Source organism: Heteronotia binoei, chromosome 8 (genome assembly GCF_032191835.1).
Source record: "Heteronotia binoei isolate CCM8104 ecotype False Entrance Well chromosome 8, APGP_CSIRO_Hbin_v1, whole genome shotgun sequence".
NCBI lineage: Eukaryota > Metazoa > Chordata > Lepidosauria > Squamata > Gekkonidae > Heteronotia > Heteronotia binoei.
Window position 1 is genome coordinate 80,432,300 of NC_083230.1, and position 24,005 is coordinate 80,456,304.

A 24,005-nucleotide genomic window follows, 5' to 3' on the forward strand; every position below is an offset into this window, starting at 1 on the left:
ATTTCCAAGGGTTAGCTATACATGGACTGGATAACGGTGACTAGGGCTGTATGAAGATTTTAAAAATAGCTTGGAGTTTTATGTTCTGGAGCATAAAAATATTGTGGGATGTGAACAAGATTTCTGTCTTTCTCTTGAAAAGAAAGCACTTTATCAAATGTAACCCTCTGGCTATCTTGCAGATCTCTCTTGGGGAGGCCCTTGTTTCTGCAGGCTGCCAGCTTGTGGAGCTGGATCTGAGTGACAATGCCTTTGGGCCAGATGGGGTGCGTGGATTTGAAGCACTGCTGAAGAGCCCTGCTTGTTTCACCCTGCAGGAACTCAAGCTAAACAACTGTGGCATGGGCATTGGTGGTGGCAAGGTGAATGGCATTTCTTGGGTCTGTATAAAGACAGAACAGGGGACTCTTTGGCTTCTCATCCCGCCCCCCCAACAATGATTTGTTTTCATAACCATGGTTATTGTTGCAGATTGTAGCCTGATTAAGTTAATTAGGGATTTGAGTGGGTGATGGTGGGTTTTTTTTAAATCATGGAGAAGATCTGCCTTATGGCAGATACTCTGAAACCATTACAGAGGGGAGCTGTGTTAATCTATTGTAGCAAAATATAAGTAGCTTTCAAAAACAGTGCCTGCCCACCATAACAGGGAAATAAATATAACTTGTAAAGATTGGTAAAGAAGCTGTGATCTTTTTGGGAGAACAGAGAGATCTGAATTTATGACAGACAGTAGAACCATAGCATCTTTCTAAATTCCCCTCTTGATGATACAACTGGCAATAGTATTATTGTTGCAAAATATATTTAGCTAAGACCGTCCCTGTATTGTATATAGGAAGTGATATCTTAAATATCCCTTGTATTTGCTTCTGGCTGAAGTGACATTACAGTAACATAAACTATCTGATAATCTCTTAGATCTTGGCAGGAGCTCTGCAAGAATGTCACAGGAAGTCAAATGCTCAGGGCAAGCCTTTAGCTCTGAAAGTATTTGTTGCTGGCCGAAACCGCCTGGAGAATGATGGCGCAACTGCTCTTGCTGAGGCCTTCAGGGTAAGTACAAAAAGGGAAGATCTTGTGACAAAGTAATTTTGTTAACTCTCATTGTAAGAGAAGTGAGAGTTTTAGCCACTGTATGGTTAGTGCATGAGAAACATACATACAGTTTCCTAAAGTACATCATACTTTCCTTTCTAAACAGACAAAAAGCATGACTTCTGCTATATCCTAGATTGCTCATGCTGAATGCCACTAAGTACTAGGACTCTTGTTAACAGCATAATTCAAGGTTATTTGATGCTATCTTGGCTACAGTTGATGATTCTGTTGCTGAGGTCCTGTATGTCATGTCTAGGTCATGGAAGAGTGAATTTGCTATTTGCCCATGCTCTCTCAACATGCCCTGCAGAATTGTACCACATTCCACAGGGCACAGATGTTGTTCAGCAGGGAGTTCCACCAGAAAATGCCCTGGCTCTAGTTGAGGACAGCTGAATGTCTGGCTGGGGGACCACCAATAAGTTCTGATTTGTCAAGCATAACGCTCTTCTGGGGGTGGGTATACCACGAGAGGCACATAGGCACATAGGTCCCTGCCTATTGATCTATTTATAGTAAATTTGAAATATATAGGGGCAGGTGGGATAGTAATGTTGATCTGAAGCAGCAGGACAAAGTTTGAGTCCAGTGGCACCAAGACCAACAAAAGTTTTATTCCCAGTATAAGCTTTTGTGTACAAGCACACTTTGTCATATACAACGAAATAGTTTCCTCAAGCCTTAATTATAGGGGTGGGAGGGTTACTGTCAAGAAGGGCCACTTAGAATCAAGGTTCATAAGTCCTGGGTGACTATAGCTGAGATTGGATGCAAGAAAGATCATGAATGGCAGTAAATTAGTGTCCAAATACAAGAGAACAAACATGTGGGACTGAAGTTTGAGTCCAATGACACCTACAAGTCAAAGTTCAGTTCTGGGTACAAGCAAGAACTGAGAGACTGAGTATGTACACGCCTTCAGCTTCATTGAAACAGAGTTCCTCAAGTATTACATATAGGTGGGGGAAGGGGTTAATTGCCAGGAAGGGCTAATAAAAGTCAAGATGCCTAACTGACTGTTAAGATTGGAATAACACATTAGGTAAGACACATAAATAGGAGTAAATTGGTATACAGATAATAAAGGAGTTAACAACTGATGTGAGAACTAAGTTTGAGTCCAGTGGCTCCTTGAGGACCAACAAACTTTGATTTCTGGGTGTGAGAACTGAGTGACTTAGCATGTGTAGTGAGATAATCCAATATCTGTTAAGTCTTGGGGGTTCCATTGTACTGAGTGTTGTAATAAAGTTGGAAGATGAGCAAGTGAATAAGCCTGAAATGGTGTAGTTGATGTTAGGTCCAGTGACTGAGTTGCCTGAGTGTATGTGGCAGCAAAGTTGGCATCTGGGTTTATTGGAAGTTCAGGTACCAGCTCCATGTTCAAATTAGATGTTGTATTGTTGTGGGGGTTGTCTGTATGCAAGAAAAAGTCCCCCCCAGTACTTGTGAAAGAGAACTGTCTTTATATAGTGGAGGTTGTAAGTTGCTAATGATGTATTGAGCTGTTTTGAGTTGAGAACTGTATGTGGCCACTAGTGGTGTTTTGTTATTACCGCTTTTGGGCCTGTCTTTCAATAGGTTTTCTCTGTGTATCTTACTTTGTTGATATGTCTCTTGACTTCATCAGGTGGATACTTTAGTTCCAAAAAAGGTTTGTTGTAGCATAGAGCCTGAGTATAATACAGCAGATCATTTGGTATGTTTAGGATGGTGGCTGGAGGTGTATAGGTATGTTTGTTGGTCAGTAGGTTTCTGGTATAAGGTGGTGTCTCTTCATCCATTGTGTATTTTGACAGTAGTGTCCAGAAAATGTATTTCTTGCATAGATTGGTTCATTGTCAGGTTGATGGTGGGGTGGAAGTTGAATGCCTGGTGGAATATGTCCAGGGCTTCTTACCATACATCCACATGATAAAAATGTCATCAATAAACCACAGGTATAAGAGCGATGGGAGTGGGTGGGAGTTTAGGAAGTTTTGCTCCAAGTTGGCCATAAAGATGTTAGTATATTGTGGGGACCATACAAGTGCCAAGGCTGTTTCATTGATCTGTAGGAACAAATTGTCACCAGATTTAAAGTGGTTATAGGTGAGAACAAAATGGCATAGTTTGGTGGCAAAGTCAGCTGTGGTATTGTCAGAAATCATACTCTTTGTGGCTTGTAATTCATCTTTGTGTGGGATGTTGGTATACAGAGATTCCAGATCCATGGTGGCTAAAATATTACTCTCTGGAATGTAGTCCAAAGCTTGTATTTTCCTTAGTGTTGTGCACATAGCTAGGAGAGTTGATGGCATAGGATCTTGGAACAGAGTCCATATATCCAGATACCCCCACTGTGATAATGTCTATTCCTGAGACATTGGGGCATCCTCGGTTGCCAGGTTTGTGTATTTTGGGTAGAAGATAAAAGGTACCTGGTTGAGGCTCCTATGGTGTGTCTGAAAGGATTTGTTCTTGAATGTGCAGAGGTAATTCCTTTATAACCTTGTTTAGTTCTCTTTTTTTGTATTCCTATGTGGGGTCTGAGTCAGTTGTTTGTAAAAAGCAATATTTAAGAGTTGTCCTTGAGCCTCCTGGATGTAGTCAGATCTATTCATGGTGACAACGGCTCCTACTGTACATACATATGACTAAAATGCACAGGTCTTTACTTGCAGTGTAGCATTTGGGTGGTCTGTGCTAGGGATGGGCACTGAATACGAAAATGGTGGATTGTTTTATGGTTCATTGGGTTGCCTGATTTGGTGGTTTGGTTCATTTCGTGTTTTTTTCAATTTCCTGAACCATTAGTGGTTTGTTGGTTCATTTGGTTTGGGAAGACATAGAACAGCCCCTCAGTGGACTAGAAACACTAAACTTGTAGCAAACTCTTCGGTGGACTTTCCTCTACCAGCTCTCCAAGTTTGGTGCGAATTGGATTTCGGGGACCAAGCTACAACCCTCCAAAGCAGGTGCTGCTTCTAGTCAATTTCACTGGAAACTGACTAGAAGCTCAGGGTGCTGAGGACTCATGCCAGGCCTTCTGGAAAAACAAACCAAACATGAACCAAAAGACATGCCAAGAAAAAAGACCAGTTTGTTTTCAGGTCTGGCCGGATCAGATAAACCATTTCTGAATGAACCACGAATCTGCCATTTTACCATGAATCACAATTTGTGGTTCAGTTCGTGCCCATCCCTAATCTGGGCTGTCTTCCCTTTCTATTACTATGGTAGGTCCTTAACTTGCTTAGAAATATGCAATGTTTCATCTACTGCTAAAATCATAGAGCTGAGATTCTTTGGTAGGTGTTGATGTCCAGAGGCATTCTCAGAGATTGCAGAAGTGCTGGACAGCAACCATCCTTCCCATGCGCTGTGCTGTTTTCTTGAGATATGCGCTGTGTTCCTGTGTTGCAACTTATGTGAGTCTGGTGCTCAGTCTACGATTGCCTCCTGAATGCCATCACTACTTCTATCTGCTTTCCATATAATTGTTGACGTGGAACAGTTCTCTATATGCTGTTGTTGCTGCTTTTTGAATAGGTCCTAGCTAAACCTTTTCTAGGTGCAGACTGATAGCTATTTCTATTACATAGCAAAGCATGTTAAGTTTGGATTTCTAAGGTTTCCTAACAATTCACCTGCCCTCTCTGTAATCATTTGCAGTGACTTCTTATGATACTTGATCAGAAATAATGATTGACTCTGGTAGAGTCAATGGTAGAGCAGTGGAAAAGCATTAATGCAGCTTACTGTTACACATGGGTCTTTAGAGGGAGGCTAAAGAGGTTGATCTTTGTGAGAGGAGAGTTCTCTGCTGCTGTTCTTTATCATCCATAATGACTAAACATTTTCATAACTGTATCACAAGTATTAGGTCCATTGTCTAAAACTACTTCTTGAAGTATATTATTTTGCATTGCATTCTGGTTTCAGGCTTTTACAGAAATGTTGGGGACTAGCAGTTTGATTTTGTGTGGTGTCTTTTCAAATAAAAGTAAAGTTTCTTGACTCAAGAAGCTAACCCCACACCATAAGATTACTTCAGCATCCCAGCATGGTGCACACTGTAGTAAAATGTTCATTGGTTATTCAGAATGAAAAGCTTGTCTCCTTGGATGCTTCATGGGGTTTCAGAATATTCAGGCAAGATATCTGAAAGTCAGTGCAGGTGAAACAATAATTATTCTCTAGCACCATTCTGGGAGAATGCTTATATATCTACTATTTATTATATTTAGTTTGTTCAACTTGTATCTTGCCCTTCCCACAAAACAGGCTCAGGACAGGTTCCATCAGAAGTTAAACAATTAAAAACAAGATTAAAACCACAATATAAAACAGCTAAAAATACAGACTTAAACTCTGTCTCAACAGTTATGGCCCAGAGGTCCATCAGATCCCAGGATTGCCAGAGGTGGGAAGGCCTAATAAAGGACATCTGCCCCCTCAACTGAAGCCCTGGCAGAAGAGCTCTGTTTTGCAGGCCTTGTGGAACTGCAACAGGTCCCACAGGGACCTGATTTCCAGGGGGAATTAATTCCACTAGGCAGAGACCAGGGCCAAAAAAGCCTGGCCCTAGTCAAGGCAAGTTGGATGTCTCGGGCTGGGGACTACCAGAAGACGTTGAGTTGTTGATCTTTTAAAGACTTTTATGGGGCTGATATGGGGAGAGGTGGTCACAAAGTATGCTGGCCCCTGGCCATATAGGGCATTGAAGGTGAGTACCAGCACCTTGGAACAGATCCAGTACTCAATAGGCAGCCAGTGCAGTTTGCACAGTGCAGGATGGATCCGTGCCTACATAGGTGACAAGGTCAACATCCATGCAGCTGCATTCTGCACCAACTGGAGTTTCCCGATCAGAGCCAAGGGCAGCCCCTCTATGTTGGTATAATGTTGGTATTTTGTTGCTATTGCTCAGATTATTGGCACGTTGGAAGAAGTGCATATGCCACAGAATGGAATCAACCATCCAGGAATTACAGCTTTAGCACAGGCCTTTGCTCTCAATCCTTTGCTGAGGGTGATCAACCTGAACGACAACACTTTTACAGAAAAGGGGGCTGTGGCCATGGCAGAGGTGAGTTCCTTTAAGTGAGATGCAGTCCTTTTTATGTTAGTAGTAGTTATAAAGTCCTGCAAAGATGCAGAATGGAAATTGCTTTGGGCAAGATTGAGTTGGTCTTGTATGGTCCACTTCTGTGACTTTGCTTACACATGGTCTTTATCCTACTCAGACCCTGAAGAAACTCAGACAAGTGGAAGTGATCAACTTTGGTGACTGCCTGGTGCGTTCAAAAGGTGCTGTTGCCATTGCTGAAGCTGTCAAAGAAGGGCTCCATAAACTAAAGGTATTAACTACCATTTGATCTTCCTGGATATCTGTGTATGCCTCTTTTAAATCAGAGTTGTCTAAGGGCATTCCAAATATATGCAAAATTTTCTGCCCATTTCTCTGTCCTACTTTAAAATCCTAGAATAGGGGCTTGGAAAGTATATGTGATCATATTCATGCCAGCAGCTGTAATCTATCCTAATACTAAAGATAGCATCTCCAACTGAAACTGAAGTACAGTTAGATCCAACTTAAAACAGTTCAACGTATCATCAACAACTTACAACCTCTTTTGGACAGTGACAGCTCTCTTTCAAAAATCCTGGGGGGGGGGGGGGGGGGTAAAACCTTTTCTTGCACACAGACAGCCCCCCAACGTCAAACAACTCCTCACCCACAACAATACAGCATCTCATCTGAGCATGGACACCAGTACCAGAGCTTGCAATAAACCCAAGTGCCAACTTTGCTGCCACATACACCCAGACAACACAATCACTGGGCCTAACAACATTAACTATACCATCTCAAGCTCATTCACTTGTTCATCTTCCAACATTATATATGCCATTAAATGCCAACAATGCCCTTCAGTTCTCTACATAGGGCAAACATAAGAACGTAAGAGAAGCCATTTGGATCAGGCCAATGGCGCATCCAGTCCAACACTCTGTGTCACACAGTGGCCAAAAATTTTATATACACACATACACTGTGGCTAATAGCCATTGATGGACCTCTGCTCCATATTTTTATCTAAACCCCTCTTGAAGGTGGCTATACTTGTGGCCGCCACCACCTCCTGTGGCAGTGAATTCCACATGTTAATCACCCTTTGGGTGAAGAAGTACTTCCTTTTATCCGTTTTAACCTGTCTGCTTAGCAGGTTAAAACAGGACAAACCCTATGCCAAAGGATAAATGGACACAAATCTGACATTAGAAATTACAGAACTGAGAAATCTGTGGGAGAACACTTTAACCTTCCAAAGCATTCACTGGATGACCTCAAGGGAGTTGTTTTACTGCAAAGGAACTTCAAGAACAGAATGGAGAGAGAAATTGCTGAAATACAAATTATTATGAAACTTGGAACAAACACCTCCCCAGGAATGAACAGGGATGTTGGTTTTTTATCTCATTACAGATGCTAAACCCACTCTCAGTGAGTATAGCTATGCATCCACAGTATTCCAATGTGTTTCTCTTTTAGAATTGTGTATCAATTTGTACTGACATACTCAAAATAGGGATATTGGCTGTATATCTCATTACGTATACTTTACCCATTTTCACTATATTTTATTGTATTCCTTTTTCCTATGGCAAACTAGAATGATGTTTACATGTTAAAAAGTAAGTTAGGTGGACAAGAACATCACTATCCAATGTATTTCTCTTTTAGCTGTATTGACACACTTAAACAGGGACTTTGGTTGCTTATCCCATTACATATATTGAACCCATCTCCCACTAAATTTTTCTCCTAATGACAAACTATATGTATGTTGCATGTTTAAAGGTGGGTTAGTTGGATGGGTAAACATAATAATTCCTTCCTTTTGGCCTAGGTTCATAGCAATAGGGTCATTGACAGACAATCTCACATTTTGACATACTACTATTTTGTTGCTTTTGCATGCTCATGCTACTCAGATCAAAGGTTTGCTCAATTTGTTAATTTTACTATTCTGTCATTGTACCATTTTACATTCTAAACCACTGCCTACCAGATAATTTTACTTCACTGTCATTGGTTATTAAATCTGTACCATGTTGCATTCTGGGCCACTGCCTACCAGCTATCTATGGCTCTGCTCAGCTGTGTATGGCTTTGCTCACTATGCTGGATTCCTCATCTGATGAAGTGTGCTTAAGAGCACACAAAAGCTTACGTTCTAAATAAAAATTGGTTGGTCTTAAAGGTGTAACTTGACTCCTGCTTTGCTGAAGTACAGTTACTGTGCCTCTGTGAAGCTTGAATGTTGTAATTATGCCTAGGTAGTTGCTTTTTGTCCACTACAAACCAAAACCAGTTTAATTGGAATGTATTGGGTCTACAGTTACAATAAGTAAATTAAACTTCACCAAAGATTAGGTTTTGTGGTCCGTGGACTGAGTCAACAAAACAACAGAGCACTCTTGTAAGATCTTAGGGTTATTTGTACTTTTTTTCCTAATATAGCCCTTTTTTTAAATAAAGGATTGCTTTGAAGTGTGTCTCACTGAGCCCATGTGAAAGAGGTTCTCCCTCAGAGTCAAAGGACATCTGAATGAGTTATTCCCATGGTTCTCTTGGGGGGCAGGAAATACTTTTGTAGTCTTCCCTTTGGCGCCCTCAGAATAACCCTGAGCTTTCAGTTTCCTTCCTGCCTCTTAGGGAGTAGCAGCGTTTTAGTTTAGGCTCTGCCTCTACTTCTATTTTTTCCTTTGTTTCTTCTTCCAAACTTTTTTTTTCCTTACTCCTCTAAACTTACCTGGATTCCTCCCCTGCCTTTTATTGTCTCTCCCCTCCTTCTGTGCTGCTCTTTGGTGTGGACAATGATCGAATTATGAACCCATGGAGGCAAGGCAGCCAGACGGGTTCCTTTGGGAGGGGCAGGAAGGAGCCTGTTCCACCGCGGCCGCACAGGAACCAGCTGGGGCTGATGTGCTTTCGGAGCACAATTGTGCCGGCGCCAAGGAAGCTGCTGCGGGGAAGCCAAAAAACCAAGCGGCCCAGATCAGAAGACGTCCTAGGAGGGTCAGGACACACGGCAAAACATGGCGGTGGCCATCTTGGAAGGCAGCGCTTCCTGCCCTTTCACTATGGCCCTCCAGCGGCCGATTCTGCAGTGGACGATGGCACATGGAGGGACCTCGTTTTTGGGGCGTCTGCCTCCACTTCTGCAGGACCAGGTAATGTTGCTGCAGCCCCAGACTTGGGTGATCCTGATTCTCTCCTGCCCCTCCATCAGCTTATGCAGGAGGAGATGGCTAGATTTTATCCAGGCTTTGGGGTCAGCGTGGCAGGGGCTCTTATGCCTTCCAACCCTTCCACCACCCCCAACCTTCTCCCTTCCTGGCCAACTAAGGCAGCGCGCAAGGAGGTTTCCCTACCCAAGCCCAGGCTTAATGTGGAAACAGACTCAGACTCTTCAGACCCTGAGGGAGAGGAGAGGGAGGAAGGGGAGTTTCTCTTCGATGAGGAAGAGAATGTCCAGGCTAAGACCAGGCTGAACTTCCTAATCGTCTGTTTAAGTCAGAGGATTACCAATATCTGGTTACCAAGGCACAGACTGCCCTGGAAATATGTGACCTTCCTGCTGAAGAGGAACCTAAGCCTTCTCAGGCTAAGAGGTTTAAATCCAGAACCAGTGGCAACACTGAATTCCTGCCCAAGGAAGAGACTTCTGAAAAAGTCTTTCCTTTCCCTCAGTATTTTGAGAAGCAACTTAGATCAGATTGGGAGAAACCGGCTTCTAGTAAGCAGTTTCCTCATGCAGTGAGGCGTTTGTATGCCTTACCTATGTACACTAATGAGATTTTACAGGTCCCAGCAGTGGATGGTCCTGTGGCAGGTTCTTCAGTCTTCAGGGCTACTAGCAGAGGACGGGCATAGCAACATCAAGGATGCCTTAGACAAGAAGGTGGAGGTTGCTCTCAAGAGAGTTCATGAATCGCCGGCCATGATGGTGAGGGCGTCTTCTTCCGCCTCCTTAGTCTCTAGGGCATCCATTGTCTGGCTGCGCAAGCTCCTGGACTTGATTCCTGAAAACAACAGACGTGGTTTGGAGGGTGTTAACCGCCTTCTTAAGGCAGCATCCTTCATAGCAGATGCAACCTTAGATGTCATCTCAGGAGCTTCCAAAGCCATTGCAGCTAACACAGTAGCCAGAAGGCTTTTGTGGCTTAGAGCTTGGTTGGCTGACCTGTACTCCAAGTCTATTGTAGCTGCGTTTCCCTTCTATGGAGAAAAGCTCTTTGGTGAAGCATTGGAGAATATCCTTGTGGAAACGCGTGATAAGAAGAAGGCTGTGCTCAGATCCATTCGCCGCTCCGACAAACGAGGTTTTCAGCCCTTTCATTCTCACCACTCCCTATTCAGATTTCAACAGGAGACTAAGAGATCATCATGGGAGTCCTCCAAGTTGTCCTCCAAACGGGGTCCTTCGGATCCAAATTTAGTAAGTTTGGCTCCAACAAATCCGACCATGCAGATAGAGACAACAAAACCAAGCAGGCATGACTGTGCCAAATTTCCGGACAGCGCCAGACTGCGGCACTTCCTTCCAGCCTGGCAGGTCTCTCAGGCGGACTCTTGGGCGTTGGAAGTGGTCTCTTAGGGCTACTCCATCGAGTTTTCCACTTCTCCCCCCCCCCCCACAGATTTCTCATGTCCCCCCGCCAGGAGCCCCCAAAAACGCCTAGCCATTGCCGGGGCGATACAACATCCGTTGGATATTCAAGCCATTGAGCCATTACCCTCTGGGGAACAGGGCCAGGGGGTCTACTCCATCTTATTCCTGGTTCCCAAGAAAAACGGTGACTAGCGGGCCATCTTGGACCTCAAGTTTCTAAACCACCATGTCAAGCTTCGACAGTTCTGGATGGAGACCTTGAGATCAATCGTGGAAGCTCTTCAATCCGGGGAGTTCCTAGCATCAATAGATCTGACAGAGGCCTACCTCCACGTCCCAATTCATACAGCTCATTGGCGTTTTCTTCTTTTTTTAATAGAGGGCCATCATCTTCAATACAAGGCATTACCTTTCGGACTAGCCACAGCCCCAAGGGTGTTCTCCAAGATGCTCATCAATCCAGTTGTCTATCTCAGACAACAGGGCAGCCATGTTCACCCATACCTGGATGATCTGTTGATTTGATTGGGCACAAAGGACAAATGTTTGCAAGACACCATCTCCACCAAGTGCCTGCAAGCTCATGGGTTCTTGGTGAACCATTCCAAGAGTGTTCTCACACCCACCCAGCGCCTGGAACACCTGGGAGCAATCCTGGACACTCGCAGTAACAAGCTGTTCCTGCCAGAGACCAAGACCAACAGAATAAGGGAGTCAGCCTCCCAGGTCCTGCGTAGTCACTTATCCTCTCTATCCCACCTGGCAAAGCTCATGGGCCTCCTTATTTCCACAATAGATATGATCCAGTGGACCCGTTTACATTCCAGGCCCCTGCAGAAGTTCCTGAGACCCTACCAGGGGGCGATCATGCAGCGCCGGAAAATGTCCTTGAGGGTTCCACCAAGGGTCAGGGCCAGTCTTGTTTGGTGGACTCACTCAAACAACCTACTGCAGGGAAAAGTTTTTTTTTTTTACCATTTAAATTTTATTGAAACTTTTTCATATATAAACAACATACAAACAACAAACTCAAAAAGAAAAAAGTTCAGCAAGATACATACTGCAGTTTCTTCAAGACAAACAGAAAGAAACATCTATTATCGTACAATAACCCAGTACTTCCCCAACCCTAAGGCCAAATATTACACAGGAATCCAAAATAGAGTTAGTAAATCATAATATTCAAGTACTTTGGAGGAATTTTACCAAAACTGGTTTCCTTATTATTTGCATATTTGAGGAAGGTGAACCATTTTTCAAGAAACCAATCACCTGCTTTGACATTTTCTTGCAAAGTGATGCTGGTTGCTAGTTTATCTTGGATCAAGATGTCCCAAACTTTGTTAAACCAACAATTTAACTTAGGTGCTTTAGCTCGTTTCCAGCAGCTGGCTATAACAATTTTCCCAGCTAATAGTAAAAGTGCAACCAATTCTTTTTGCAACATAGACAAATTAGAATTAGGCCAAAAGTTTAATAAAAGAGATTCTGGTGTAAATGGTATTGTAATCCCTGTTGTTTCTGTTATTTTTCCCAGTACTTCCATCCAGAATGCTTTGATCTCAGGACACTCCCACCAGCAGTGAATGAAAGTTCCAGTCTGCCCATAACCTTTCCAACAAGTTGGATTTTCTTTCACTTTGCCCTTATAAAGCCTGCAAGGAGTCACATACCACCTTGCAAAGATCTTGTAGTTCTGTAACCGAAAATAATAAGATTTGGATTTAAATAAAGCTGATAACCAAATTTGTTCCCATTGATCATCATTAATTGTAGTATGGCAGTCTTTCTGCCAGGCTACTTGCTGACTGGACATATTTGACCAAACTGGTAGATTTAAAAGATTTTATATAATTGAAATAACCCCCCCCCCCTTACTGAAGTGCAGCCTTTGTTAATTAATTTTTCCAGAGGGTTAAGCGATTTATTAGCCATAATTATTGGAATTATTTGGTGTAGAGCATGGTGTATTTGAGTATATTGATACCAAGGGATAGAAATTTTAAATTTGTGCTCTAGTTGGTACTCAATTTACCATTAGTTGTTACATCTGTAAGTTTGAATATATTATTATTCCTCCACACTTTGAATTGATTATTGTCCTTTCCTGGGGGAAACCAGGACTGACCCAAAAAGGCCATTATAGGTGAGGAGGAGGGAAACGTTTTTCACATCCCTATCCTCAAAAGAGATCTTCACAGATGCCTATCTGCAAGGTTGGGGGGCAGTTCTGCAGGCGAACCCAGTTCAGGGCCTTTGGACCCCATCAGAATCCAAACTACCTATCAACATTCTGGAACTTCAAGTGATTCGTTTAGCTCTCCTTCACTTCAAGTCATCAATATCCAACCATCATCTTCTGATCCAGACAACATGTCCGCCAAAGCATATATAAACAAGCTGGGAGGGTCCAGGTCTCCTCAACTACACCTGGAGGTGATGCACATTCTTCAGTGGTGAGAGAAGAACCTCTCAATTTGATTGGAGCGCATCAAGAGACAGGACAATATTCAAGCCGATTGGTTAAGCAGGCAAACAATCTTCAAAGCAGAGTGGAGTCTTCATCCAAGACTATTCGTTTTCATTTTACAATCACTGGGCAACCCAAAGGTAGATCTGTTTGCCTCTCACCTGAACAGGCAGCTCCCTTGTTTCTTCTCCCAGTACCAACACCAGGAAGTGGAACAGATAGATGCTCTAACATCTTCTTGGCCTCAGGAGCTACTGTATGCTTTCCCTCCGCTACCACTTCTACCCAAAACCATCAGGAAGATCAGGGAACAGAAAGCAGAGGTCATTCTAGTGGCACTCTGGTGGCCACTGCATCCTTGGTTTTCCATGGTTCAGGCAATGTCAATACAAGAATCGCTGATACTTCCAGCAACTCCGGACATGTTACTCCAGGGTCTGGTCTGACATCCCAATCCAGAGTGGCTATATCTAACCGTCTGGAGATTGAGAGGGGCAACTTCTGTCAGTTAGGTTATTCACCGGAGGTTACGGATACCATCCTCTCATCTCGTCACCAATCTACTATTCGCATATACAACACTACCTGGAAGGCGTTCGTTAGGTGGTGCAGATGCAAAAAAGTCAACGCCTTGTCCCCTTCAGTTCTCTCCTTCCTGCAGGATGGTCTTCAGGCTGACCTCAAACCTTCTACACTTCATAGACAGGTCGCAGCTTTATCTACCGTCTTACCCTTCATCAGCGGATACAGACTATCCCATCACCCTCACGTGAAGTTGTTTTTGCAGGGAGCAACAGCTAAGTGTCCACCTCAAGTTCATCGCTTCCCAACATGGCGGTTGAATGCCATTCTTACAGCTCTCACCAAACCACCGTTCAAACCTGTCGGGGAGGTGGGGCTAAGATGGCTTCGTATGAAGACACTTTCTCGTGGCGATTACTTTGGCACGGAGAGTCTCTAAGCTAGGTGCCTTATTCATCAAGACTGGCCTATGCGTCTTTCATCGGGACAAGGTGGTACTCAGAATGGATCCATTCTTCCTTCCTAAAGCCACCTCTAGGTTCCACCGATTACAGGAGTTATGTTTACCAACCTTTTGTCCTCAACCGAAGCATCCCAAGGAGGTCATGTGGCATACCCTGAATGATCAGAGAGCCTTGAAGGTTTACATTTCCAGAGTTCAAGAGATTCACACATCAGATCACCTGTTCGTCAACATAGCTCCTCCCAGATTTGGGAACGAGATGTCCAAAAGTGCCATCAGTTCAGTACTAAAGACCTGCATTGCAGAGGCTTACAAAGCATCACGACACATTCTTTTCGCTCTGCAGTTACTAACGCAGCATTCCTTAACCAGGCATCGGCTGAAGAAGTGTGTCGAGCGGCTGCTTGGTCATTCATCTTGACTTTTGTCCGCCACTGTAAGATTCACACAACAGCTTCAGCTGAAGCAGCCTTCGGAAGAAAGGTATTGCAACATATTCTCACAACCGGAGACGATGAAGAAGAAGACCCACCCAACTGAGGGACACTGCTCTGTAACATCCCATTGAAATGTCCTCTGACTCTGAGGGAGAACGCATCATTGGTACTCACCATGAGGGGTGGTTCTTCTTCTTCTTCTCCTTATTCCTCTTCATGGCTATTCCTTGTATACTGTTCGCCTGTTACATGTTCTGCCTTTTCAAGGCTTCAGGTTCTGAAATATTTCTACTGTTACAGTTTGTTTTTTGTTCTGTTAACAAGTTTTATTTTACAGTGATATAGTTTCTGTTAGATACTGCTCTTTGGAGTCCCAAAACTGAAAGCTCAGGGTTATTCCGAGGGCACCAAAGGGAAGAAGAAAAAAGTATTTCCTGCCTCCCAAGAGAACCATGGGAATAACCCATTCAGATGTCCTTCTGTACTTTGAGAAGGACTCCTCACGGTGAGTACCAATGGTCCTTTCTCAGCTGTCCTTTCCAACTTGATTATTCCTAATAACCATACCATCTGTCTTCTAGGAACTCAACTTATCCTTCTGTGAAATCAAGCGAGATGCTGCTCTGATTATCGCTGAAGCCACTGAAGATAAGTCGGAGCTAGAGAAGCTTGATCTCAATGGTATGGGAGTATGGTGTTGGTGTATAACATACATTAATTATGCTGTGGTGTTAACAGATATCTATAACCAAATAATTGATTCGTTGGTTCAGGTCAATATGTGGTATCACCTTCGTTCATAGTTCTTTTACCTTCTTCCTCAAGGATGTTTCCCTTTCACCTACGTAACCTATGTGTTCCTTGCCTTCGGTAGGGTGTCTGCCACCTTGCCCCTGGGCTTCCTATCCTAGCTTCCTGAATTCCTGGGAACTTATCCCACTCCTCAGCTGTTGTGCTTGTTCTTAGGTATGAGTGAGAGTTTAATCCTAGACAAATTGAACAATTTCTCTTTTCTCACAGAAGGCAGGTGACAAATATTCTAACAGCTTTGTTTTCTGATCACTTGGGATGTTTTTAACATTCATGGATCAGCGCAGGCAAATTAACTAGAGACCACATGTATAATGCTACAGATTTTAAAAATTCTCAGCAAAGAATGTACAGTTACTTTTCACTCCGAGGACAAGTCCAGGTGGACAGCTGGTTAGTAAAATCTTTTATATAAGATTATCTGAAATAAGTTTCTCTAGATGGAAGCATATTGATGTATTCCCAGACAAATATCCTTGTAGCCAGTATAATTTTTGGCATGGTTTGTTTCTGTCTGTATTGCAGGCAATTACCTTGGGGAGGAAGGCTGTGAACAGATTCAGGAGATCCTTGAAAGCTTCAACATGGCAGAGGTGCTTGGATCCCTGAGGTAAGAAACACAGTGACCCACTAGATTATTAAGTGGAATCTTTTCAGAACTGTGGTATGATAGTGATGGTGACCTGACACTACACAGATACAAGGGCTGTTGGCATGATAGGCTCTGTGTTTGTTTCCTCTCTTTGGCAGTGGTCTATCCATTGTATGTTGATTGAGTTTGGACTGCTAGTTAACCATATAACTTTTAATTCCTGATGATATTTTCAGAGAAACCGTTATTGGGGTAAAACAAGAGTGTGGGAATCATGCTGCTGTGTTTGCTGACTTTGAAGTTTCTATTCAGCCTCTTAAGTTTTAGCCCACATGAGCTCTTGAAGAACTGTATCTTCTAAGTAGTTTAAGTTACATTGAATTTGTCTACAAGTACTTGCTTTGTAATTGTAATTGCTTTAAGAAGGCGACAAGAACATATGTAAGGAAATGAATGCCTTAGCTTTCTATGAGAAAAAACCCAAACTTACCCTATACTTGAGAGAGCACCAAACTGATGCATCCTGTGTTATCTTGTGTATCTTTAACTTTTGCCATCTGAGACATACAGAAAACATTGAAGGTCAAAAACAAATTCTGAGATAAACAAAATTGTGTTGCTTGGACAGAAGCATTCTAATACAGTCAACGGTATGTAGGACTACCAGCATATTTAGATTTTGAATAAAAAACAACTCTTCAGTGTATTATTAAACACATTATAGCAGAATAATTGTTGCCAAAATTATTCACATTTAAAGAATATAGTTATTCTTGAAATTTTGCTGTATATGTATATATTGGAATCTTCTTTATCTTGTGCTGTAGATTTTAGTTTGGTGTAGTGGTTAAGTGTGCGGGGAGAACCGGGTTTGTTTTCCCACTCCTCCATTTGCAGCTGCTGGAATGGCCTTGGGTCAGCCATAGCTATCGCAGGAGTTGTCCTTGAAAGGGCAACTGCTATGAGAGCCCCACCCACTTCACAGGGTGTCTGTTGTATGGGGAGAAGATACAGCAGATTGTAAGCCGCTCTGAGTCTCTGATTCAGAGAGAAGGGTGGGGTATAAATCTGCAGTCATCTTAAAATCTCAAAATCTTACCTTAAACATTTCACTCATTCTAAAAGGGGGGGGGGGGTGGAAATCCCTATGAAATTTTTGTAGTGCCCCTAAACTTGAAATATTCATCCGACATTTTCATGATATGTATTTTGAGTCAAGGGAGAAAAGCCCTTCATTCCACATAGCTTTTCATAGGAAATTAGACACTTCCCTGTTTGTAATCATATTGTAGGATGGGCATTAAATCGTCTTCTGGAGTGGCTTGTGGATGTTAGTGACCTTGATTAAGAGTCAGAAGATGCTTATGATTCCAGGGCACCAGACAGTATGAGGGGCTGCAGTGAGAAGGGAGAACTGGATCAAATTGTCTCCTCCATTTTTTTTTGCCAACGCACTGTCAATGGAAGGGGTGATTTTAACCCAGTTTCTCCTGCTTCACTGCAGCCCCTTGAATTGTGGTACAGTTTAGTTTGTGAGGAAATCCTGACCGTAAGGATTTTGGGAACATAGTATGATGCTGGGCAAGTAGACAAAGATATACCTTCTTCTACAGCGTTCAACCCAGGATTTTTTCAGCAACTCTAAGGTGATAAGAAATCTATAATATGGCTTAAATCAGGGATGTTGAACTCATTTGTTATGAGGGCCGGATCTAGCATAAATGAGACTTCGTTGGGCTGGGCCATGTGTGTACCTGTTTAAGATTAGGTAGCGAAGATATGAACTTTTTAAAGAACAGAAACACAACTAAAGATTTTTTTAAAAACAACCTTAAAGTAAAACATGTTTAAAACATTAGCACTTGTTGGTCTTAAAAGTGCTTTCTTTGTATTTCTCTCCTGGGATCCAGGGAACTGAGCAAAGGAAGCTCTGGCTCTTTCCCTCTCTCTCCAGGGGACCAGGAGGGGGAGAAGCCACAGCCAAAGGAGAAAATCAAGGTTTTGCTCTGTACGACTGAGCAAGTTTTGTAAAGCAAGCTGAGATACAGAAGGAAGCAAGACAGATAGAGAAGGAAGCAGACAAGAGCTAGTTGCTCAGGGGCCTGAAAGGAGACCTCCGGAGGCCTGATTTGGCCCCTGGACCTCATGTTTGACACCCCTGGATTAAATAATATGTGTCCATGCCAGGCAGAATGTTATAAACTATTTAATTTTAATTTAATTTTTAGTTTTATATCCTGCCCTATCCCGCAAGTGGGCTCAGGGCAGCTTACAACAATAAAACGACAGAATTAAAATAATATCATAAAAACAGACATAACAACATTTATTTCTTCTAAAACTTCCTCTGTTTAGTGATGATGAGGGGGAAGATGATGAAGACGAGGATGATGATGAGGAGGAGGATGAAGAGGAGGAGGAGGAGGAGGAAGAAGAAGAAGAAGAACCTCAGGTGCAAGAGAGGGGGCAGGGAGAACAAGAGTTGCTGACCCCTAAAAAAATTTTAGATACTCATGTAAGTACAGTCAGGTTCCATTATCTTCAGGAGGCGAAATGAGAAACTGTTGTAGATAGAGATGTGTATATTTGGGGGCTTTCCTGTTGATGTTGTGAGCCTAGCTAGTCTAAATAGGCTAACAGTTGTTGCTTTCAGAATTGCTTCTCCCCCTCCCCTTCTAGTTCAGCTTTGTCCTTTGTGCAAGTCCTTGTGTGTACAGATTGAGATCTGTGGTGCATACAAAGATGTGCTAATGATCAGAGCTATTTGTTTCAGGAGTCCACTCCAGTGTCTTCCACCCTTCCTCCCGTGGATGTTGGTACATTTCTTGCTTTCCCCTCTCCAGAGAAACTATTGCGACTGGGCCCCAAGTGTTCAGCCTTGATAGTTCAGCAGGTAAGTCACTGCTTTCTTAATCAAATTAAAGCAGCTGCTCTGTGCACCCAAGAAGGCTTGGTGTGGCCTTCTTCACCAGTAGTTCCTCCCCTTTTAATCAAATTAAAGCAGCTGCTCTGTGCACCCAGGAAGGCTTGGTGTGGCCTTCTTCACCAGTAGTTCCTCCCCTTTTAGCTGCCTGCTGTGACACTGAAGTTTGTAAGATGCTTTTCATATAAACGTAGATGAGAAGAGTTCAGACGGTTCCCCGAAAAGGACATGCATGAGTCACACAACAATTAGTTCACAACTGAAACGTAAGTCAGGTACTGGATTCAGCAATGTGCACTGTGTGTTATAAGGCCCAGTCTTTCCAGGTTGCTTTAGAATCAGCTTGGGCATTAGTTTCCTGTACAAGCAGAAAATCATTCCAATGTATATATTTATTACTTTACTTTACTACCCCACTCTTCCCAAAATGGGCTCAGGGCAGGTCACATCAATAACTGCAATTGTGGCGGTACACCTCAGTGAGTAAAGGGAGGGCATTTAAAAATGCCACCCCCAGAGCCTCCCACCAATTCATGAACCACGAACTGGTTTGGGAAAGTGAAAGTTTGTGGTGGTTCATGGTTTCTTATGAATCTCCAGTTTCCCAGTTCATGCCCATCCCTACCTGAAATAACCCACTTCTGCCTGAGCACTATTGACTTGAGCAAAGTGTACTGCTAAGATACTAATGATGCAACTTATGGGAGAGCAAAATGAGTTACATCACAGGCAGTGCTCCAAGAACACTTCAACAATGATCTACTTATTTTGTGCATGAACCTTTCTTGTGAATATTCTGTCCAGAAAGACTTCACGTGCAGATTGTGCATTTGCACTTTCAGTGTGTAACTTTACTTAATTATGCTTGATATATTTAGATCCCAAAAATTGTCTACATTTGTGTGCTTTTCCCAAGTTGTAAAGTGAAGCTGTAATTAAGCCTGAGAATCTTAGTACAAACATAGCCAAATTATTCTTTCTGGCAACAAGGTACCTTGCAGTAGACTTAACATTCTCAGATTCTGGAATTATGTTTCTTCTAGACAGACACATCTGATGTTGAGAAGGTTGTTATGGTTTTTCTGAAGATTTCTTCTGTGTTCAAAGATGAAACAGTAGTGAAGACAGCAGTGCACGAAACAACAGGTGAGCTAATCTCTTTGGTCCAAATATTTGAGAAGCTTCAGAACAAATGAGACTGACAAACTTCAGGGCAAATATAGATGGCAGGTGTAGATAAGAACACTACCAGGTTCTTAAGATCCCTATGTTGGCTGCTAGCCTTGGACACAAATCAGAGGTTATCAAGCACTCAGGTTGTACAATACTTGGGTGGCCAGTTTATTTATTTACATGATGCATAATCCAGTTTTCTTGCTGAGACACCAGGTGGATTACATACCGTAACTGAAATACAGTCAACGGGCTGGGATGTCAATAAATAGTGCAATAGGATTGAAGAAATCTGAAATAGCTGAAACAGATCTGAACTAAGCATCTGAGTCCAAGGGCTGACTATAAAACTTAAACACTTTTTATTGTATTAATGGCATAGCATGAATAATTATGATATAATATATTCTGTATGCTGTTTGGTATACTTACGGAATTTAGAAGTACAAGTACTACATGCAAGATCAAGAATGTATCCAAAGCTTAAGAGAGCTGCAGACTGCTATACCCTATGCCACTGTAACTCATGTTTGTATATTAAAATCTTTTATGCCACTTTTCCACTTCATCAGAGTTCCCAAGGCAGCAAACAAGAAAACATTTGAACTCTTAAAAATAACATTTAATTATTTTATAATTTTAAATAAAAACACCAAACCTACAGTTCCAGAACCAGTGAGGAGGCCATTAACTGTTGTTGAGGCTATGCCAAATCATAGAATCATAGAGTTGGAAGGGACCTCCTGTGTCATCTAGTCCAACTCCCCAGCACAATGCAGGAAATTTACAAATACCTCCCCCTAAATTTGCAGGATCCACATTGCTGTCAGATGGCCATCTAGCCTCTGTTTAAAAACCTTCAAGGAAGGAGAGCCCACCAACTCCCCAGGAAGCCTGTTCCACTGAGGAACCACTCTGTCAGGAAGTTCTTCCTAAAGTTGAGTCAGAAATTCTTTTGATGTAATTTAAACCCTTTGGTTCTGGTCCTACCTTCTGGGGCCACAGAAAACAGTTCTGCACCATCCTCTACATGACAGCCCTTCAGGTACTTGAAGATGGTGATCATATCACCTCTCAAACCAAAGTCTTCCACTAATAAAAGGCACTGTTAGAGAAAGACAGAGTAATCTTCTGGAGCAAGAATACCAGAATTCTATAACTGAAGGAGCTCTTTCTTGAATCACCACCTGACTAGCCTCAGATGGCAGGAGCAACCCAAGCAGGGCTTGCAAAGATGACCAGAGTGAACAGGTAGATTCATATGGGAGAAGGTGGTCCTTAAGGTACGTTGGTTCTAGGCCTCACAGAGATTTAAAAGCGAGTGTAGATGGAACAAGACTGGTGTGATACGGTCTCTACTCCAGTCAAACGTCTGACCGCAGTACCAGCTATAGATTGCAGACCATCTTCAAGCTCATACCCATGTAGAGCACATTCCAGTAATTTAATCCAGATATTACCAAGGTGTGCACTGCAGTGGCAAGATCTTTGCTGCCTTGGAAGGGCTGAAGCTGGTGAAAAACATCCCTGCCAACAGGAGGCCAAGCTACAGACCTGTTCCTTTAGGGGAGCGCAACACTATCCATTTTCAGAGTCAGATTTTTCCCCTAGCAGCATCACCTCTGTTTGTGAGATTGTTTCAGCTTGCCTCATCCATTCCAAAACTGCCTCCAAGCCACCCCTTCATTGTTTTCACTGCCTTCTTGAGATCTGCTTAAGATATGAGATAGAGATGAGCAGCATCTGCATATTGGTGGCAACTCATCCCAAGTCTCTAGATAATCTCTCCCAGCAACTTTACATAGATGCCAAAAAGTTTGGAGGACAAGATGGAACCTTGTTGAACTCTGTAAACCAAGGAGCAGAGCATCAGTCCCCAGAACACTCTGAAACCCATCTTCAAGGAAGGACTGGAACCACCACAGAACCTGTTGTGATCCTGAGTGGTGGTTCAGAAGTATACTATGAACAATGATATCAAAAGCCACGAAGGGGTCTAGGAGAATTCACAGGGTCATACACCCCTGTCCATCTCCCAGCATGTGTTATCCACCAAGCCATTTTACAATTAAGACAACTGCAGATTTATACCCCACCCTTCTCTCTGAATCAGAGACTCAAAGCAATTTATAATCTCCTATATCTTCTTCCCCCACAACAGCCACCCTGTGAGGTGGGTGGGGCTGAGAGGGCTCTCACAGCAGCTGCCCTTTCAAGGACAACTGCAATAGCTATGGCAAACCCAAGGCCATTACAGCAGCTGCAAGTGGAGGAGTGGGGAATCAAATGTGGTTCTCCCAGATAAGAGTCCAGGCACTTAACCACTACACCAAACTGGCTCTCTAGTCCCATAACCAGACCTTGAACTAGATGGGAACAGATCCAGACTATCTGGTGCTTCATATAGGATCATATAGGAATCCCTGAAGTTGGCTAGTCATCACTCATTCAGTTACGTTACTCAAGAATGGTACATTTGAGACTCATTGTCATGAAATGAAAGACAAAAATAGGCAATAACTTTAGTGCTAAATAAGAGTGTGTGACCAGAAATAGTTTCATATTCACATAGAACTAGTGGCTTACATGGATATCAAGAAGCTTTAACACTGAACTCCTCAATAGGGTTGTTATAGCTTATTAATTGTGGACACATTTTGTTTTGTTTGAACAAGGAATGTACAGTAGGACATACGTTGTATATATCTGCAGTATAATCAAATTATAGCTGCTGTAAATGTTTACATTAAAATTTTCACTTGGTAGATTTTGAGTAACTCTTTATCTTAAAAAGTGACCATGTGGAACAATTTAAAGTGACCCATAGCTGTGTCCCAGCCAACCACTAGGAGAAGAAGACATACATTAGAGTTATGGTGGCTGTTCATCTACCTAAATGCAGATCCTCCTTGTTCTTGGCCCAGTCTGATGGGACTCTCTAAACTGGAGCCACTGCAGTCTCTTGCTGTTCTTGTGGCCTTCATCCTGTGTAGCAGTGAGTCCCATGGTTGCAGCTGGTCCATTCCTCTGTATTGCACTGCAGTGCAATACAATGTGCTGCCTAAATAGGGCTGGATGTCAGCAAAGTGCTAATGAATTCTCTTCCTGCCTTGTTACTTTAAGAGTTAGGGAATGTTGCCTGAAAAATGAAATTAGTTGTACAGCATTGTTTAAGATAAGCATCTTGTGGGCTTTTTAAACCGACACTCATGTGTCTCTTTAGATTTGTTAATGAGGGAAGCCTTCTCTTCAGCTACCTTCAATTCTGATGCTTTTATTACTAGCCTCCTGATCCACATGGGATTACTCAAGGTAAGATCGAAGAGGGCAACTTGCAATAATTTTGGGAGGCCTATATGGTTTGTGTTATCATTGACAGTACGCCATCCTTATTCAAAAATGCCCAAGATTCATAAGCCAACATCTCACCACCTGTGAAAGAAAGTGTTTTTGTTTCTGTGACACTATATTCTGGTGCATGCCTACATAATAGAAATAGGCTATACTAACATTATGAAATGCTGTTGAAATGGAGGCGGCACTTCACTTAATACCCATTCTGTTCTTAATGTGACAGAAATGTTGGGCAAAATAGAAATTGTTCAGTATTAATGGAATTGTAGAAAAGTCTTTTATCTCAGGGATTAAAGCACTTTCTGCTTATTATTGGAAGGATGACTTTTGGGGATTTTTCAACTCAGTGTCTTTGTATATGATAAGCTGTAGTTCCGTTATGGACACAGGTGCCATAATGCTTCAGTCTGGCTGAAAGAGCCACACAGGGTTAGTCTTCCTTTTTATTGGCTTTCAAAGACTGGTTCAGGCTGCCAACATGGTTGCAGCAGTGAC

At 42.6% G+C, this 24,005-nt stretch overlaps 1 protein-coding gene across 1 annotated transcript in view; it reads left to right on the plus strand.

Moving 5' to 3' along the window:
• RANGAP1 (Ran GTPase activating protein 1) overlaps positions 1 to 24,005 on the plus strand; it is a 45,365-nt gene that overhangs the window by 17,437 nt on the left and 3,923 nt on the right. Inside the window, exons 5-14 of the mRNA XM_060245359.1 lie at positions 183 to 362; positions 922 to 1,056; positions 6,014 to 6,172; positions 6,330 to 6,443; positions 15,240 to 15,339; positions 15,994 to 16,078; positions 18,416 to 18,575; positions 18,834 to 18,953; positions 20,027 to 20,129; positions 23,380 to 23,468. Of these exons, the coding sequence (XP_060101342.1) occupies positions 183 to 362; positions 922 to 1,056; positions 6,014 to 6,172; positions 6,330 to 6,443; positions 15,240 to 15,339; positions 15,994 to 16,078; positions 18,416 to 18,575; positions 18,834 to 18,953; positions 20,027 to 20,129; positions 23,380 to 23,468 (1,245 nt within the window). The remainder of the gene's footprint in view (positions 1 to 182; positions 363 to 921; positions 1,057 to 6,013; positions 6,173 to 6,329; positions 6,444 to 15,239; positions 15,340 to 15,993; positions 16,079 to 18,415; positions 18,576 to 18,833; positions 18,954 to 20,026; positions 20,130 to 23,379; positions 23,469 to 24,005) is intronic.